This window comes from Camelina sativa, chromosome 12, assembly GCF_000633955.1.
Source record: "Camelina sativa cultivar DH55 chromosome 12, Cs, whole genome shotgun sequence".
NCBI classification, from domain to species: domain Eukaryota; kingdom Viridiplantae; phylum Streptophyta; class Magnoliopsida; order Brassicales; family Brassicaceae; genus Camelina; species Camelina sativa.
The window spans coordinates 30,560,614-30,579,360 of record NC_025696.1 but is presented as its reverse complement, the minus strand read 5'-3'; the positions used below and the strand labels follow the sequence as shown (position 1 = coordinate 30,579,360).

The window sequence follows — 18,747 nt, the reverse complement described above, 5'->3', positions numbered from 1 at the left end:
TTACTCCAAAATAGAGTTAAAAATAGAGAAATGGGCAAGGGCGGATCCAGAAAGAAATTTGACGTGGGGCACAAATTATTTAATAATTAATATTAAATTTATATTATAAAATGTTAAATAAATTTAACTTTCTATATTTTTGTATATTTAAAATTATTTTATTTAGTTTAAAAACATATTCAGTTGCACATTACATATATTTAAATGAAATTTATATCTAAACATTTATTATATAAGGATTTTGTGCAGTATATTAACCTTTTAAATCATCATTTATTTGTAACTTTATTCTCTAATTCTAAAAAACGTAAAAAAAAAATTGAGAAATCAGAAATAATACACAATATAACCTTTCTTAATCATGGTAAAATTTGTAAAATATTGGTAAATAGTATATCAAATCGAAGATCCAAATCTACATTGAAAAAATTTAAAACTAATATATAGAATTATAGAAATGTTTAGAAGTTACATACAAGTAGCCCTGGGCATTCGGATTTTCGGTTCGGATCGGATCGGTTTTTTCGGATTTCGGATTTTTCGGATTGAGGTATATAGAATCCGTTTAGAATCCGGCTGTTTTTCGGATCGGTTCGGATTCGTTCGGATTCGGATCGGTTTTTAATTTTTTTCAAAAATCCGAACTTAAAGCGAATCCGTTATATATATAATTTGGAGAGTTAATTCAAAAAGTTCGGACAGCTCAGTTGGCCAAAGCGTGTCCCTTTACCTTCAAGGTGTGAGGTTCGAATCCTCATGGTGGTGATTTAAGCTTATATTTTTATAAAAGATCCATTAATGGTTAATGGGCTTCTATCAAAGCCCGAAAATAATAACAATTCATAACCCAAATGTATTGAAATTAAATATGTATTCGGTTTAGCGGATAACCGATCGGATTTCGGTTTGGATCGGTTTAAAACCGAAATCCGATTTCCAATTAATACAGAAACCGATCGGTTTTAAGAGATAAACCGAAACCGATCCAAACCGGTTTATTCGGATCGGTTTGTTCGGTTTCGGATTATTTGCCCAGGGCTACATACAAGAGTCATATTATGTATTATTTTTGATTTCATGTGATTAATTTTTGTACAAAATCCTTTATTTAAATAGATTTCAACTCTATATATATATATAAGATAAATTAAAAATACATATATATATATATATATTATACTAATTAACTAATTTTACAATACTTTTTAAATTTAATTGTAAGTATAATTTAGAGTAGAAAAAAATATTAACATGTAAGTAGACATTACAAAAAGAACATTGGTTGTAGGAAAAAAAGACAACAAAATGAAAGTCAGGAATCAAACTCCTTACCAAAGAAGATGCATGGGGCACCTAGGTAACAATTAAGCTGTGTAACTAAACAAACTAAATGTATTGGATAATTTTTAACAAGTAGCATGGAGCACGTGCCCCACCCCATCACTACATAGATCCGCCCTTGAAAATGGGTTGGAGATGCCCTTAATTTGGGAATTAAAATTGAACTGTAATTTTTTAACAGTGTTATGTTACTGATTTGACATATTACCATTTACGCATGGTCACTAAACCTTGTAGCCTACTAGCATGCCACGTTAATCTCTCGCTCTGCCACCTAATTAGCGCGTGGAAGCAAATTGGCCCTAAAATGGTAACCTTGTAACCTTGTGTGCTATATTCTTCACAACTTATCCCATATTGGTCAGCAGGCAAATTCGCCCATGAATTATTTTATCAATTTGGTGGGTTGATTATCTCAATGGTTTACATAAATTTTTATAATATAGACAATTGCAAATATCTATATGGTTTGAAGGCCACAAATGTAAAGACTTAACAGACTTTTCGTTAGTAAGTGAACGATTTCTTCGAAATATCTCTGTCTCTTTGTCCGAAATTTCTTCGAACCAATATAGTATTTAGATTTGTCAGTCAACGATTGAACCGTAGACTCACACCACATGTCTTAAACTTAAAATTCTACACTCATCTCTTATCTTTAAAAAAAAAAAAAAAAATTTTAAAAAAAAAAACGATGATTAGTTACGTTTTGTTTCTATACTCTATCCTCCTTTCCGTCTCCGGCGGAGAAGGAGCAACTACTGCGTCATACAAGCCAAACGATGTCTTTCTCATCAACTGCGGTGAAACGTTTTCCACCATCGACAACGGCGGCCGAACTTGGATGCCCGAACAGGAGAAATTTTTTCCGTCCAATACTGTCAATGTGTCGTTCTCTTCAGACGCGTTGCACCAAGAATCAGCTGGGATTCCTAAAGTTCCGTACATGACCGCTCGGATTATCAAATCTGATTTCACGTACAGTTTTCCAGTCTCTCCCGGCTGGAAATTCATCCGGTTATACTTTTACCCGACCCGGTACAAATTCATCCGGTTTCGACGCTGTTAATTCCTTCTTCTCCGTTGACGTCAACGGTTTCACTCTCTTACAAAACTTCAGCGCCGATTTAACGGTTAAGACTTCCAAACCGGTGTCAGCGTATCTAATCAAAGAGTTCATCGTTCCGGTTTACCTTACCGTGAATCTCACGTTCACGCCGTCTCCAAATTCATTAGCTTTTGTTAACGGTGTCGAGATTGTCTCCTTGCCTGAACGGTTTTACTCAAAAGGAGGATTTAACGACATGATAACAAACGTCGGTAGCAACGTTGACTCACAATTAGAGAACTTGATTGTTTTCGAGACAGTTTACAGGTTAAACGTAGGCGGAGCAATGGTGGACGACGTCGGCGATGCGGGAATGTTCCGGCAGTGGCTTTCCGACGGTGAATTCCTACTCGGTGATTTTTCTGGAATCACTCGGAACATTCCAGGTGTAAAGATCAACTACACGGAGAAAACTCCGGCGTATGTTGCGCCCGAAGATGTGTACACAACATTTCGATCAATGGGGAACAACGCTGACCTAAACCTGAAGCTGAACCTGACGTGGTTATTCACAGTCGACGCCGGGTTTAACTATATCGTCAGGCTTCATTTCTGTGAGACCTTACCCGAAATCAACAAAGTGAACCAACTCGTCTTCTCCATCTTCCTTGAACATCAGATGGCCATGCTAGAGATGGACGTGATTCAGTTGAGCGGTGGTTATGGGATTCCCATGTATCTTGATTTCATTGTGTATGTGGGTTCCGAAAGAGGACCAAGACCTGATCTACGACTTGACTTGCATCCTTTTACACATGATAGGCCACAGTATTACGACGCTATTCTCAATGGTGTGGAGATTCTTCAGCTGCATAACTCTGGCGGTGTTTTTTCCATACCTAATCTAAACCCAAACCCGATTAGAAAAGGGAAGTCGTCGTCACACGTTCTGGTGATAATCATAATGGTTGTTGGTTCCACAATAGGGTTTGCGACTTTCATTGTTGTGCTCATGTGTCAGATGATGAAGAGGATCAATAAAGGTACTGCTGAAACATTACAGTTATGCAGAATTGAAGAAAATTACAAAGTCTTTTTCACACACAGTTGGGAAAGGAGGATTTGGAATTGTTTACGGAGGAAACCTTTTTAACGGTCGTAAGGTTGCAATTAAGGTTTTGAAAGATTCTAATGGGGATGGTGAAGATTTCATCAACGAAGTCGCAAGCATGAGCCAAACATCTCATGTAAACATCGTTTCTCTTCTTGGTTTATGCTATGTGAAGGAAATTGCTCAGCCTCTACGCTAAACCTCATTCTCCTTATCTTGTTTTACACCACACATTACATATTTATACTACCAGCTTAGATTCCTAATTGTACGATTAACCTAATACAAAAGCTGCCCATTTAACATTGGGCCTTACACGTGAAATGGGCCCATGGCCTTCTTTGTCTCGTTAAACATTTGCCACAATACTTCTTCTTCTTCTTCTTCACTTATGCCGCTTCATCTTTCTCTGATTTCTTCTTCCTTCTTTGTTACAAACTCTTCCACAACTTCATAACTTTCTTTCTCTGATATCATTAGTACCATGTTAGGCAAAGGATCAATTTCCAACACTTCCTCTTCATCCTTTTGCCTAACCCCCAAATTTTCAAGTTCCAGTTTAGGGATTGGATCTCCTTTGCTCCTTGAACTTCTCCTTTGTGCCATGGCCGTGTTTCTTTCAGAGCATCAATGTAGCTCGCAGGTGGGTTCTCTTTCTCCCTCATCATCTTATTCTTCACAATCTCTTCAGATTTGATCTGAGTCTTCTCTTTCTGTGGTCTGGTTCTTGACTTGATTTCTCTTTGATTCTCAACAATCTTAAATGAACACTGATTATTTTCCTTGTTCTGTAGGTACTCTTGCGAGTGATTCAGGTCATCCATCTCCTCCTTGGCAAATCTCTGCTCATTCCATGCATGTGAACTCAACCTCCTAGGCTCACTTACGTACTTGTTCTTCAGGGGTTGGGCTTCTTCTTTGTCTTTCTCCCTCACACTTCTTTGGGTAAATTTCTCCTCTAATCTCATACATTTTGCTTTTCCCTGATCCATTTCTCCTTTTTGCATATCTATTGATTCCATGATTCTTTCCGGTCTGATACTCGCCACCACTTTTCTGTGGTTCATATCAATATCAACTAAGACTTCCTGCTCCCTTTTGTGCAGGTGCTTTTGTGTGAGGTTCATGTCTTCATTGTCATTCTCTGCAATTTTCAGCTCATCCCACCATGGTAGTTTCTTCATCTCAATTTTCCTCTTGCACTTAATCTTCATCAATCGAGTACTCTCTTTGTTTATCATTCTAACTTTCTCTGGAGTGAGTTTTTTCTTGGGTTTCCTCTGGTTTTCTCCTAACACAATTGATTCATGGAATTTTGTTTTCTGCAAGTGCTTTTGCGTGGAGCCCATGTCTCTAATCTCATTCTTGGTGAGGTGCGGATCATACCACCATGGTAACTTCCTCTCTTCTTCTTCTCTTTGATTTTGATGCATCTGCTTCAGTTTTGTTGTAGGTACTCCCTTGTATATTGTCTTCCAGTTCAGGATTTGATTTTCTTTATTCTCTTCTTCTGAGATTGTACTCTCTTCCTTGCCTTCAACAAGGCTTTGAATCTCTTCTCCTTGAACTGGCATATGAAATGAGCTTTTTCTGGAATCAAATGCTTGAGACTCCCTCTTGCTGTAATCTCTCTTTCTCTCTAGTTTCGAAGGTAACTCCACCTCTCTATTCTCAGTCTGTTGTTGCTTCTCTAAGAACCTTCTGCTCACTGGTTTTGCTAAATTTTGAGAACCATTATTGTTCTCTTGCTTTGTTCCAACAGTTCTGTGATTTCTCCCTTCTGCTTCTAGTTTCCCATGAACTTTCTCCACGTCCATGTCGGTTGTATCTCCAACCAGACCTTGTTCTCTCTTAGGTAAGCTTATCTCTCTCTGATTGGTATCTTTGTTGAACTTGACAGACATGTGCTTCTCAGTTTTCTGAACCATAGCCTCTGTCTCTTTGACCTTTATTTCTCTGTCTTTACTTGTAGTGCTTCTTTGGTCCTCAACTTCACTATCATATTTGATCTTCTCAGGTTTTCGACTTAACTCATCAAATTTCTGATCAGTGAGTTTAGTTTTTCTCTTGGCAGTGATTGAGCTTTTCTCCTTTTCCATTTTGGCTTCATCGTGGATCTCTCCTTTTGTCATAGACTTATCACTCACTTGTTCACTCTCATCCTTGACTTCTTGAGTTACACCGTTCTCCTTTTCATGTAGCATGATACCAATCATCTGTTCACTGACCTTCTTAATCATCTGTTCACTGACCTTCTTTTCTTCTCTTTTTTCAACAGCCTTAACTTTGGACTTTAGAGTATAACAATCAACTATCAGCAACTTGTATTTCTCCTTTTGTTCATTGCTCGACTCTTTCTTCAGTTCACACTCTTGTAAGTGTTTCTTGTCTTCCTGACTCTTTGTCTCACTAGCATTCACAATGAGGTCTCTTGCTCCCTCATTCTCATAACTTGATTGTGATTTTTCCTCCTCTTCTTGCAGGTTCTCAGATTCATCATTTCGACACCCTTTACCATCTCTTTCAGGTTTTGTTTCCTTCTTCTTTTCTCTGTGACCTTCTTCTCTTGCTTTCTCAAACTTAATACAATAACCTTCCTCAGTCATAGGTGCTTCCACTAATCTTTTTCCCTCTTGATTGATAATTATGCAACTCAGCCCTTGGAACATAACTTGACATATGTGTGGTACACTTAGGTAATTATGTGTTAGACTCGGTACCAGAAGAACATCTCTCATGTTCCTCTTCCCTGATTCAGTTATTACGGAAACAGTGCCTTTGCCGTGTGCCTGAACAAACTCACCACTTCCCAGCCTTAACCAAGTCCTTGTTCTAGTGTCTAGTTGAGTGAACCAACCCTTTTTTCTGACCATGTGCCTATCCGCTCCACTATCTATCACCCAGATATCTTCATCTCTTACATCTTGATCATGTGTAAGTGTGAATAACCCTTCCTTTGGAATTTCCAATTCTTGATCGTGTTCATCTACTTGTGCTTCAGCTTTGTACTTGAAATAACAATCCTTCTCACTATGACAGTCTGTCTTGCACACATTACACCACTTTTGTTGTGATGGTTTTGACACGAATGTTGCTTCTGTGTTAACAGTTGCCTTACAAACGTTGCTGAACCTCTGCTGCAATACATCCCACGCATCCTTTGAAGTTTCACTGAGACACAAATAGCTACTAAAAATCTCTTGAGAGACAGCACTAAACAACAATTGTAAGGCTGCCTGATCTTTCACTTTCAACTCCTTCCAATTTGTATTTCCTCTCTTCTCATCTTGGATTCCTTCCATGACTATATTCCACAACCCTCTAGATTTAAGTAACACTCTAGTCTTTATTACCCATAGGTTGTATTTGTTCCCATCAAACACTGAAATCACTTGTTGGTTATACATCTCTAACTTCAGATCTGAGTTTCGGATTTACCTTAATCACTTGATTTTTTTTTTTTCTTTTTCACTTGCTGTGCCCAACTGACTCAGCTTGTACTTTTGTTTTCTTTTGTGCAGATTCTTCAAACTTCTAGGCCACCAAGACCTTGGAGCTCTGATACCATGAAGGAAATTGCTCAGCCTCTACGCTAAACCTCATTCTCCTTATCTTGTTTTACACCACACATTACATATTTATACTACCAGCTTAGATTCCTAATTGTACGATTAACCTAATACAAAAGCTGCCCATTTAACATTGGGCCTTACACGTGAAATGGGCCCATGGCCTTCTTTGTCTCGTTAAACATTTGCCACAATACTTCTTCTTCTTCTTCTTCTTCTTCACTTATGCCGCTTCATCTTTCTCTGATTTCTTCTTCCTTCTTTGTTACAAACTCTTCCACAACTTCATAACTTTCTTTCTCTGATATCATTAGTACCATGTTAGGCAAAGGATCAATTTCCAACACTATGAAGGGTCTAAAAGAGCGATTGTGTATGAGTTTTTGGAGAATGGGTCTCTCGATCAGTTTATGTTTAGAAAAGAGTCACTTACTCTAGATGTTACAACACTATATGGAATCGCATTAGGCATAGCTCAGGGATTGGAATACTTGCACTATGGCTGCAAAACAAGAATTGTGCATTTCGACATTAAACCTCAGAATATCCTCTTAGATGAAAATCTTTGTCCTAAAGTCTCAGACTTTGGCCTTGCTAAGCTTTGTGAGAAGAGAGAAAGCATTTTGTCACTGATAAACGCTAGAGGAACTATCGGCTACATTGCACCTGAGGTGTTTTCAAGAATGTACGGCAGAGTCTCGCATAAGTCTGATGTGTATAGCTATGGAATGCTGGTCCTCGAGATGATTGGAGCAAGGAACAAAAAAGTAGTAGAAACAATTGATTCTGCAGTTCGACTTACTTTCCAGATTGGATCTATAAGGATCTCGAAGATGGAGAGCAAACATGGGTATTTGGTGATGAAATAACCATAGAGGAAAAAGAGATTGCAAGGAAGATGATTTTGGTAGGTCTCTGGTGTATTCAGCCATGCGCAACAGATCGTCCACCGATGAACAGAGTCGTCGAGATGATTGAAGGAAGTGTCGATGCTCTTGAAGTCCCTCCTAAGCCTTCTATGCATATTTCTAGTGGACTTATTGCTGAATCTTCTTCGCTTTCTGATTGCGGAGAAGCTGAATAAAATCTGAAACCGTTGAGCTTGTGGAACGGAATTTTGGTATTGTGGAATACTTTAGTGTAGCATACTTCAGCAGACACGAGACTTGTCAAGCAAGGTATTGAAAATAAGCTGTCAAAAACTAAAAATGAATAATTCCTGGGCGCCTAAGAAATTCACATTTGTTTATGTGTGTATCATTTATAGATTTTCTTAATTGTGTCATTGTTTCTTTTATATGTAAAGAGTTATACTAGAATAGTTTTACATTATATGTTAGTTAATTCTACCACTATATATATTTGTACATTGAGATTTTATATGAAAGACAACTCGATAATATATGTTCCATAATATCACAGAGAAATAAAAAAAAACATGCTTTGACACAAATCGTTGTATTTGTATATATTTCAATTCTTTGTTAACAGTTCCACAGCAGTAGAGGCCTATTAATCTATTATGATCATTCAAATAAAAAACCAGACCGACATATTTCTTGTGCTCTCTGTAAAAGTCTTCAACATAAAAAAACATAAATTTTCCATATGATATAAGTTCGAGTGACATGTGATATAAGAAGAATTTTCATGGCTCTTATAGCAAAATGATGAAGCAGACACTTGATAGAAATCATGGACGGTTGATTTTCTGTATATTAGCGCAAAACCTTTTCATGTGTTTAAGTGTTTTGCTGGTTAGATAAAAAGGTGCCAAACTACAAAGAACGTTTTGAAAATATATTATTTTATAATTTTTGATTATATAATCTTAAGCACCAAAATAAGTTTTTTTTCCAAACTTATCACAACATCTCAAAATTAAATCTTAAACTTAAAATATTACACCATACCTCTCAAAACTATATTGTAAATGTGAAATTGAGAACCCAAACCTAAAAAAAAAAAAAATTTAAATTAATTTTAAATATTATAATGTGTTAAATAATGCTATTTTTTAAAATTTATGGAATGTGTGCTATAATTGTCAATAAAACTTGTTTTAGTGCTATTTTAGGGTATTTCTCATCTTTAAAACTATAATAACTGANAAAAAAAAAAAAAAAAAAACAGGATGTTTGGTTGGCACTGGAAGATATATGGTGTTCAATCACATAAGCTAAAATTTTGTATAGAAATTTCAATCACGTATACGTGACGGCTATATTATTAAAAATCAGCAATGAATGCATAAAGACAAGAATGAATAACTCGTCAAGATACCAAATCTATGGTTCCATTGTGCTTACTTTGATCTTTGTTTCTTTGATAGAAACATTTTTTTTGTTTTTGGTTAATAATTTATTTGTTAGAAACTTCTTCGAAACGTGTTCTTAATTTTGCTTTGTTTAGTGAACGGTTGACCCATATAGACTCACTCACTATCTATAACTTAAACCTCAATTATACACTCTCATATCATATCTCTTATCTTCCTCTCCCTCCATCACCTTCAAAAACAATTCCGATGATTTGTTACGCTTTGTTTGCTTTTATATATTAGCTGCCGTCTCCGGGCGAGGAGAAGAAGCAACGGCGCCATACAAGCCAGACGATGTTATTCTCATCAACTGCGGTGAACCCTCTGTCACCATCGACACCGGCGGCCGAACTTGGATGCCGGAGGAGCAGAAGAAAATTCTGCCGTTGAATTCGGACAACACGTCATTCACTTCAGACGCATCAGACAAAGAATCAAGAATTCCTCAAGTTCCCTACATGAACGCTAGGATTTTCCAATCAGATTTTACGTACAGTTTTCCACTCTCTCCTGGTTGGAAATTCATCCGGTTACATTTTTATCCGGGCCAATACGGGTACGGACCCGATTTCGACGCGGTCAGTTCTTTCTTCTCCGTCAGCGTAAACAGTTTCACTCTCTTGACCAACTTCAGCGCTGATTTAACGGTGAAAGCTTCCGAAGGAGAGCCAACTCTAATCAAAGAGTTTATCGTTCCTGTTCACCAGGGGTTGAATCTCACGTTCAGGCCGGCTAAGAAATCGTTAGCTTTTGTTAACGGTATCGAGATCGTGTCCATGCCTGACCGGTTTTACTCAAAGGGAGGATTTGACAACATGGTATCAGAAGTCGGTAGTAACGTTGGCTTTGAGATAGAAAACTCGACGGCTTTGGAGACCGTTTATCGTTTAAACGTAGGTGGACAAATGGTGGGCGAGGTCGGCGATTCGGGAATGTTCAGGCGCTGGCTTTCTGATGATGATGCCTTCATAGGCGGTGGAATCATCGTTACGTACATAGCAGATGTAGTGATCAACTACACGGTAAAAACTCCAGCGTATGTTGCCCCAGCGTACGTGTACGCCACGAGTCGCATAATGGGTAACGCCAGGTCTCCTGAGCTAAACCTGAACTTCAACATGACATGGCTATTCACGGTCGATGCCGGGTTTAATTACCTCGTGAGGCTTCATTTCTGTGAGACTTTACCGGAAATAACCCAACGGAACCAGCTCGTCTTCTCCATCTTCATCGAACATCAGATTGCTAAGCACGAGATTGACGTGATTCAGTTGAGCGGTGGTTCTCGGATTCCAATGTATCTAGATTTCAGCGTATATGTTGGTTCTGAAAGTGGGCCCAGACCTGATGTACGACTTGACTTGTATCCTTTTAAGGACTATGGTGCATCGTATTATGATGTTATTCTGAATGGTGTAGAGATTCTCAAGCTTAACAACTCAGATGGTAATCTAGCCGGACCTAATCCAAATCCTCCATTATCATCGAACTTAACACCAAACCGTCTAAAGCCGCAGCATATGAAAGGTACGTCACATGTTCTGGTGGTAATCTTCATAGCCGTTGGTTCTGCAGTTGGGCTGGTGACTTTCATTGTTGTTCTCATGTTGTCAATGCGTCAGAGGAAGAGGAAGAATAGAAAGGAAAAAAGTGTTGTAATGTTCAAGAAACTACTGAATATGTACACTTATGCAGAATTAAAGAAGATTACAAAGTCATTTTCTTACATACTTGGGAAAGGGGGATTTGGAACCGTTTATGGAGGAAACCTTTGTAATGGTCGTAAGGTTGCAGTAAAGGTCTTGAAAGATTTGAAGGGAAATGGTGAGGATTTCATCAATGAAGTCGCAAGCATGAGCCAAACGTCTCATGTAAACATCGTTTCTCTTCTTGGTTTCTGCTATGAAGGGTCTAAAAGAGCGATTGTGTATGAGTTTTTGGAGAATGGGTCTCTCGATCAGTTCATCATTAGAAATAAGTCACTGGCTCGAGATGTTAGAACATTATATCGAATTGCGTTGGGCATTGCTCGAGGTCTGGAATACTTACATTATGGCTGCAAAACAAGAATTGTACATTTCGACATTAAACCTCAGAATATTCTGATAGATGGCAATCTCTGTCCTAAAGTCTCAGACTTTGGCCTTGCTAAGCTTTGTGAAAAAAGAGAAAGCATTGTGTCACTTATAAACGCAAGAGGAACTATTGGTTACATTGCACCGGAGGTGTTCTCAAGAATGTATGGCAGAGTCTCACATAAGTCAGATGTATATAGCTATGGGATGTTGGTCCTGGACATGATTGGAGCAAGGAACAAAGAAATAGTAGAAACTATTGACCCTGATGCTAGTTCGACTTACTTTCCTGATTGGATCTATAAGGATCTTGAAGATGGAGAGCAAACATGGGTATTTGGTGATGAAATAACCAAAGAAGAAAAAGAAACTGCAAAGAAGATGATTGTGGTAGGACTCTGGTGTATCCAACCATGCCCATCAGATCGTCCACCGATGAACAAAGTCGTCGAAATGATGGAAGGAAGCTTAGATGCTCTTGAAATCCCCCCTAAGCCTTCCATGCATATGTCCGCTGAGGTTATTCCTGAATCTTCTTCACTTTCTGATGGCGAGGAAACTGTATAAAAAATATTGTTGATTAAGCATGAAAACCTTATTTTACTTGTTTTTCTTGTTCGTATAAAAGAAATTGTAAAAAAAAAAAAAAGTTTACACAATATTGAAAAAAAAAAAGAAAAAAAAAAGTTTACACAATATTGTACTTAATTTCTCATAAACTAGAGAGGTGCATAAAATCAAATTTCTAAACAAAACATTTATAGTAAGTTTTAAAGACTCTAAAACCTAGATTTAACTAACATAGTATACCTGATTGCAAGAGTTCATTCGATGACACAAAATTCAAGTCAACTTTTGATTCTTAGACAAATGTTTGGTGTTAATAAAACCAAGAAAGAATGGCATGAGGCCTATTTAGCTCATTAGCACGAGGTGGAAGAAGTAAAGCCCATGAATGGGAAATAAAACTCTTGTTGTCTCTCTTTCGTCTCTTTGCTCTCTTGTTGTATCGCCTTTGCCAACGAGTCGAAACTTTATCAATTGTATGTTTTTTGGTCAACGATAATAAATTGGGACAAGCCGTTATGGTTTTGGTCCGTTTCTTACTCTCTTTGATCATTGCCATTTTCATTACCAAAATAATCAATTTTTAGTTTATAATTCGAGTTAAGGATCGGAGTTTCGGTTTAGGAATTTATATAAATTGAAAATTGAAAGTTTGGCCAAAAAACAACTTTTATGTCATTAACAAAAAATCATAACACCAAATTAATGTTTGTTAGTGACTCTGTTAGCAAGATTAAACGATATGTTTGGTTTGGCCAAATCAACGAAACTTGATCCATAAATATATCAACAATAGTTGATGATAAAAGTGACGTTCTATAAAATTTATGTTTTAAATAACTTTAATTTAAAAATTTCGTAATATTTTTTTTTTAACATTTTTCGTTATGAAATACGTCATTTTCCTGTAAACAATCACCTACACTGAAAAAAAATATATATATAAATATTGAAAAAGTAATGGATTATGTTTGCGCGTACCAACTAAAGTCTTGACTCTTGACAATAACTTTAAAACAGATTTCATTTAATAAAAAAAATTATATCAATAAATATTCTGTATTCCCAAAATTACCAGGAAGAAGAAACCAAATTGTGGAGAGAACAAAAACACCAATTCGATTTTTTTCATGGCTTAGAAAAATATAAGAATCCTTTTAATAAGTTCTCTCTATCGAAACCCAAAACAAAAAGGTTGAGCCTTTTTCTCTATCGTTTGAGATGGGCAACAAGAGACTCTTGACTGGTGGGTCAAGTAAAGGTAGTAGCTACAGAGATCCTCTGTTGCTGAATCAGGTTCGTTCCATTAACCTTTCTTGTTTCTCACTCTCATACTCTCATGTCTGATGATTCTTGCTTTGGTAAAGTTTCATGATCGATGTAAAGTTTGGACCTTTCATCACCAAGTTTTTGGGCAATTTATTAGAAAGTTCTAAATTGTGGTGACGGGTTCTGTTTCTAGTGTCGTGTGAATTGAAATTACAAGTTGAAATCCAAGAGAGGGTGGTTAGTATTTGAAGTATATGGTTCTCACTTGACCAAGTGATCATTTGATTTCAATCATTGGATTGTTACAACGGAAGAAATATTCTTAAAGTTTGATTCTTGATTTAGATTTTGCCAAACAAAAAAGTTCTCATGTTTCAGTGAAAATCTGGTTTACAAAGTTTTCTAATTGTTAGTTTGTTTACATGGCACTCGTATGCAGGATAAAACGAAAGCGAATGGAAGCGAAAATGGTACAAATGATCTTGAGCATGGTGCAGTTGAGGTATTTGTTTTTGCTGTTTTTTGCAGAAACTTTTCATTTATAGAAGTGATAACATCTTATTTTTGGGTTTTTTCAGGCAGCAAATGTTGGATTTGGTAGAGTCTTTGCCTTGGTGAGTGATTCATTGTTATAAAAAGGTGTATAGTATAACATTATTATGTTAAGATACATCAATACTCAAATATTTTGGTTGCAGGCAAAGCCTGATGCGGGAAAGCTAGTGATTGGTACCATTGCTTTGTTGATAGGTTCAACTACTAATCTCCTTGTTGTATGTCTCATCTCTTTGATCTCCAACTTCATATCTATTTTATCTTGGTTGCTCTCTGAACTGGAATAGTCTGAACAACGAAAGCTGAATTTTTTTCTGTTATGTAGCCAAAGTTTGGTGGGATGATTATAGACATTGTATCAAGAGATGTCAAGACGCCTGAGAAGCAAACTGAATCCTTGATCGCTGTTAGAAACTCCGTAGTAATCATTTTGCTTATCGTTGTAATCGGGTAATTTGCATCTTCAAAACATTTCAAATTAGTCCTCTCTTGATCTTTGGAGTTTTGGTTTTGTCTAACTCATACTTCTTTTTTATATAACTGTGTTTCTTTAGATCGTTATGCACGGCTTTGCGATCATGGCTGTTTAACTCTGCCAGCGAAAGAGTTGTGGCTCGACTGAGAAAAGATTTGTTTAAACACCTAATGCATCAGGTAAACATTTTTCAAGTTTTTTTTAATGATTTGCTTTATCCTTTGTCATTATTCTTTTAGTTAGTCGTTCATGCAAGAACTTGATTGGAGAAAATGTTTTGTTGTCATCTTCTTAACAGGAAATAGCGTTTTATGATGTCACAAAAACTGGAGAACTCTTAAGTAGACTATCCGAAGACACACAAATCATAAAAAACGCTGCTACTACAAATCTTTCTGAAGCTCTTCGTAATGTAACAACTGCGCTTATTGGAGTTGGTTTCATGTTTACATCATCTTGGAAATTAACATGTAAGAAGCTTCTCATATCTTTTTTTTCAGATTTTGTACTAAGAGATGGAGTATACTGACATATCTTCTTGTTCATCAATCATGCTTTTAGTGTTGGCACTAGTAGTAGTTCCGGTAATTTCAATTGCTGTGAAACAGTTCGGCCGCTATCTCCGTGAACTTTCACACACAACTCAAGCTGCAGCTGCTGTTGCTGCATCAATTGCTGAGGTTTTTTTAACTCTGCCATTTTCGTTCAGTGCTTATCAATGTTTATTTTCTCAGTTCATTATTTTAGATTGATTGGATCAATATTTACTATTTAGGAATCTTTTGGTGCAATCCGAACTGTTAGATCTTTTGCGAAAGAAAGCTATATGGTATCACAATATTCCGAGAAAGTCGATGAGACTCTGAAGCTAGGACTCAAACAAGCTGTAAGTTTTTTGTGGACTAAACCATCTCATTAAATTTAACTATTTGATGTTTGATGTGTCTTTTGAGAAGATATATTTTGGGTGATTTAGGTACTTGTCGGGTTGTTCTTCGGTGGACTAAACGCAGCTTTCACATTATCTGTTATTACGGTTGTTAGTTATGGAGCATACTTGACAATATATGGTTCCATGACCGTTGGAGCACTCACTTCCTTCATTCTTTATAGCCTCACAGGTTTCATTTGCGTTTGTGTTTCTTGATCTGGAATTTTTATAAGAATTGTTTGTACTCAACTAAGATGCTGTTTCTGCAGTTGGTTCATCCGTATCTTCTTTGTCGAGTTTGTACACAACTGCAATGAAAGCTGCAGGTGCTAGTAGACGTGTTTTTCAGATCTTAGACCGTGTTTCTAGCATGCCTAGTTCAGGGGATAAGTGTCCGGTCGGGTAAGATTTTGCTCTCATGCTCCTTAATTAAATTTTATATATATCATAAGAACGGTTTATAATACGGAGAGATATTATGGTTGCAGTAATCCTGATGGTGATGTGGAATTAAATGATGTCTGGTTTGCTTATCCTTCTCGGCCTAGTCACATGATACTCAAGGTAACACTAAATCGTTGTGTGTACTTTTGTTTATATATCACGGGTTAGATCATAATATTTTCAGAACAAAACTTGTATCCCTCAACTCATAAACAATTAGTATGTCTGAAAGTTTGGTTTTCCTAAGTTTTTGACCCCAGAGTTGCAATATAACAGATTACTGAACCGTTACAATTTTTGAAGATGATAATTGGATTTGTGGAACTGTTACAATTTTTACCATCGCTTAAAACACCTAAACTTTTGCAGGGAATATCATTGAGGTTGACACCAGGTTCAAAAGTTGCACTTGTAGGACCAAGCGGTGGAGGAAAAGTAAGTACAGATCATACAGTTTTCGGTATATGAAGTATATAAACGAAGTATTTGTGTTCGGTTTTCTTAGAATTTTGAATGAAACTGCAGTTTTAGGTATGGTTATGGAATCAGAACTGTATCAGTCTATTTTCTCTTTACTTCGGTTATGGCATCTATTTTATCAATATATTTACAATTTGGTTTGGATCGGATGAGCCGGATTAGGCACCCTCAGTTCCCATTGAATGTTTTTCATTTCTTTCATTTGATATGTGCAGACGACAATAGCCAACTTGATTGAGAGATTCTATGATCCTCTCAAGGGAAAGATCTTGCTTAATGGAGTTTCTTTAATGGAAATATCTCATCAGTACCTTCACAAACAGGTAAACAATTCTTTTTCATGTTTATGGATATTTGTTAGAACCCAAATTTAGACCTTTTCTTATCCCGGATTGTATTTATTTCAGATCAGCATTGTTAGCCAGGAACCTATTCTTTTCAACTGTTCAGTGGAAGAGAACATTGCATATGGATTTGACGGTGAAGCTAGTCTTTCGGATGTAGAAAATGCAGCGGTAAGCTCATCACAAGTCTCTTTCTTTCTCCATTTTAGTTGTGCTCATTGGCACATAAGCCAATTACGAACTGAGCATGCATTCTGATTGGGATCAAAATGAAATGTTGTGACAGAAAATGGCGAATGCACACGATTTCATTGAAGCGTTCCCGGATAAGTATAAAACCGTTGTTGGAGAACGTGGATTACGGCTCTCAGGTGGACAGAAGCAAAGGATTGCAATCGCAAGGGCGCTTCTTACAAACCCAAGTGTTTTGCTTCTTGATGAAGCAACAAGTGCACTCGACGCAGAGAGTGAATATCTTGTTCAGGTAACCAAACAGAACACTGAAATCAAAACTCAAAAAGACTAAAAAAACAAAAACAACCTACTCATATCCCAATGTTCTGTATCTGTTTGCAGGATGCGATGGATTCGTTGATGGCAGGAAGAACAGTGTTGGTGATAGCTCATAGGTTATCAACAGTTAAGACTGCAGACTGTGTGGCGGTTATATCAGATGGTGAAGTGGCTGAGAAAGGCACTCATGATGAGCTTCTCAGCCTTAATGGAATTTACACCAATCTTGTCAAGAGGCAGCTCCAAAGTTCATCCTCTGTCACCAACTTGTGAGATAAGTTCAGTCATCTGACAACAGAAACAAAAAGAAAGAACCCATAGATTCAATTCTAAGAGGCCATTTGTATAATTTGATCTCTTATTACAGCTCCAGAGTTCTTTTCTATGAAAACTGACACCTTCAGTTTGAGGTAGAGGGTTCTCTGACATAAAATTGTAAAAACTACTCCACAACCGTTCCCGGAGTTATCTTGCAAAAAAACTCTATTTTCCTATTAAGGAAAAAGACAAAAAAAATTGATATGTATCTTCGTCCAGAAAAACAGTTAAAATCAACTCCAACTATTTGCCAAACGTTTTTTTATACCTAAACTCTAACACCTTGCAAATAACAATTTGAACTGTATTAAAATTCAAATTTGCTATCTAAACTATATAAAATGTTGTTAATTCCAATCTCTGTTTGAACAGTGTTAAATTAGAGTTTGATCATGTTAAGTCAGACGGTTCGTGACTTCAACGTAGCACTGGGACTTACCAAAACTATGTCGTTTTCGTCATTTTTGGATATTTTGTACCAAGAAATTATCAAAAAAGAAGTCTCACAACGCACCCGAAAATAGATTCCAATACTCCATTTTTTGTCAAACACTTTGTTTCTTGCCACAACACACCTAAAAATGACCAAAACAACTTAGTTTTGGTCATTTCCAGTGCCATGTGGATGTCACAGATCGTCTGACTCAATATCATTAAACTCTGATTTAACACTGTTCGAACAAAGGTTAAATTTACAACATTTTATATAGTTTAGATAGCAAATTAGAATTTTATACAGTTCAGGTTGTTATTTGCAGGGTATTGAAGTTTAGGTATAAAAAAACGTTTGGCAAATAGTTGGGGTTGATTTTGGCTATTTTCCCGAAGGGAGATACATCTTTTACAGGAACCAGAGGTGTGACTGATCGACGTAGATTTACCAATGCAATGTTTGATCATGTACATCGTTGCTAGCTTAGGGAATACTAGATCAAAAGCAGGTGCAGCAAGAGGATAAAGAAAGTGAGAGTGAGCTTCAATGATCAATTAGGTGGAGAGGTGGCTGAGATTGTTTGGATGTCAGATGGAGGAGACGTGAAAACAGAGTCCGATCCTATAAATGTCAAAGAAGGAAGTCTCGTTGGGATATATGAATCACCAATGCAAGTCACACTGATACCCAAAGGCCAAGGGAAGGAAGGTAAACATTTTACAGGAACCAATGGTGGGACTGATTAGCTTCTTTAGTTATCTAAGTATTGTGCGTTTTAATTTTAAACTGAAACCTTATTGAACTTCGATTTTGGAGCTGCAACATTTGTTGTTGTTTGCTTTGATTTCAAAGCGATATGGATCAGAGATGAGTGTAGATGACTTGGCTGAGTTTGATGCTTTAAAACATGACAACAAGGTTGATTGGCACTTAAATTACCTGCAGAAGAAGTAA

General features: G+C 36.9%; 2 protein-coding genes and 1 pseudogene across 2 annotated transcripts; all 3 read left to right on the top strand.

The window, feature by feature from the left end:
• LOC104734027 lies at window positions 1,952–8,153 on the top strand (annotated as a pseudogene).
• LOC104734026 (probable receptor-like protein kinase At5g39030) lies at window positions 9,524–12,040 on the top strand (the record flags this gene model as incomplete). The annotated part of the gene is made up of 1 exon (XM_019233703.1): window positions 9,524–12,040. A coding segment is annotated over one exon (2,508 nt), but the record flags the coding sequence as incomplete, so codon positions are not given.
• LOC104732935 (ABC transporter B family member 27) lies at window positions 13,086–17,603 on the top strand. The gene is made up of 17 exons (XM_010452539.2): window positions 13,086–13,327; window positions 13,740–13,802; window positions 13,879–13,914; window positions 13,999–14,073; window positions 14,181–14,305; window positions 14,410–14,509; window positions 14,629–14,800; window positions 14,892–15,010; window positions 15,106–15,216; window positions 15,307–15,451; window positions 15,531–15,663; window positions 15,750–15,825; window positions 16,075–16,140; window positions 16,401–16,508; window positions 16,593–16,700; window positions 16,816–17,013; window positions 17,106–17,603. Exons 1-17 carry the CDS (start codon window positions 13,253–13,255, stop codon window positions 17,313–17,315), a joined length of 1,920 nt encoding a protein of 639 aa, XP_010450841.1. The 5' UTR covers window positions 13,086–13,252; the 3' UTR covers window positions 17,316–17,603.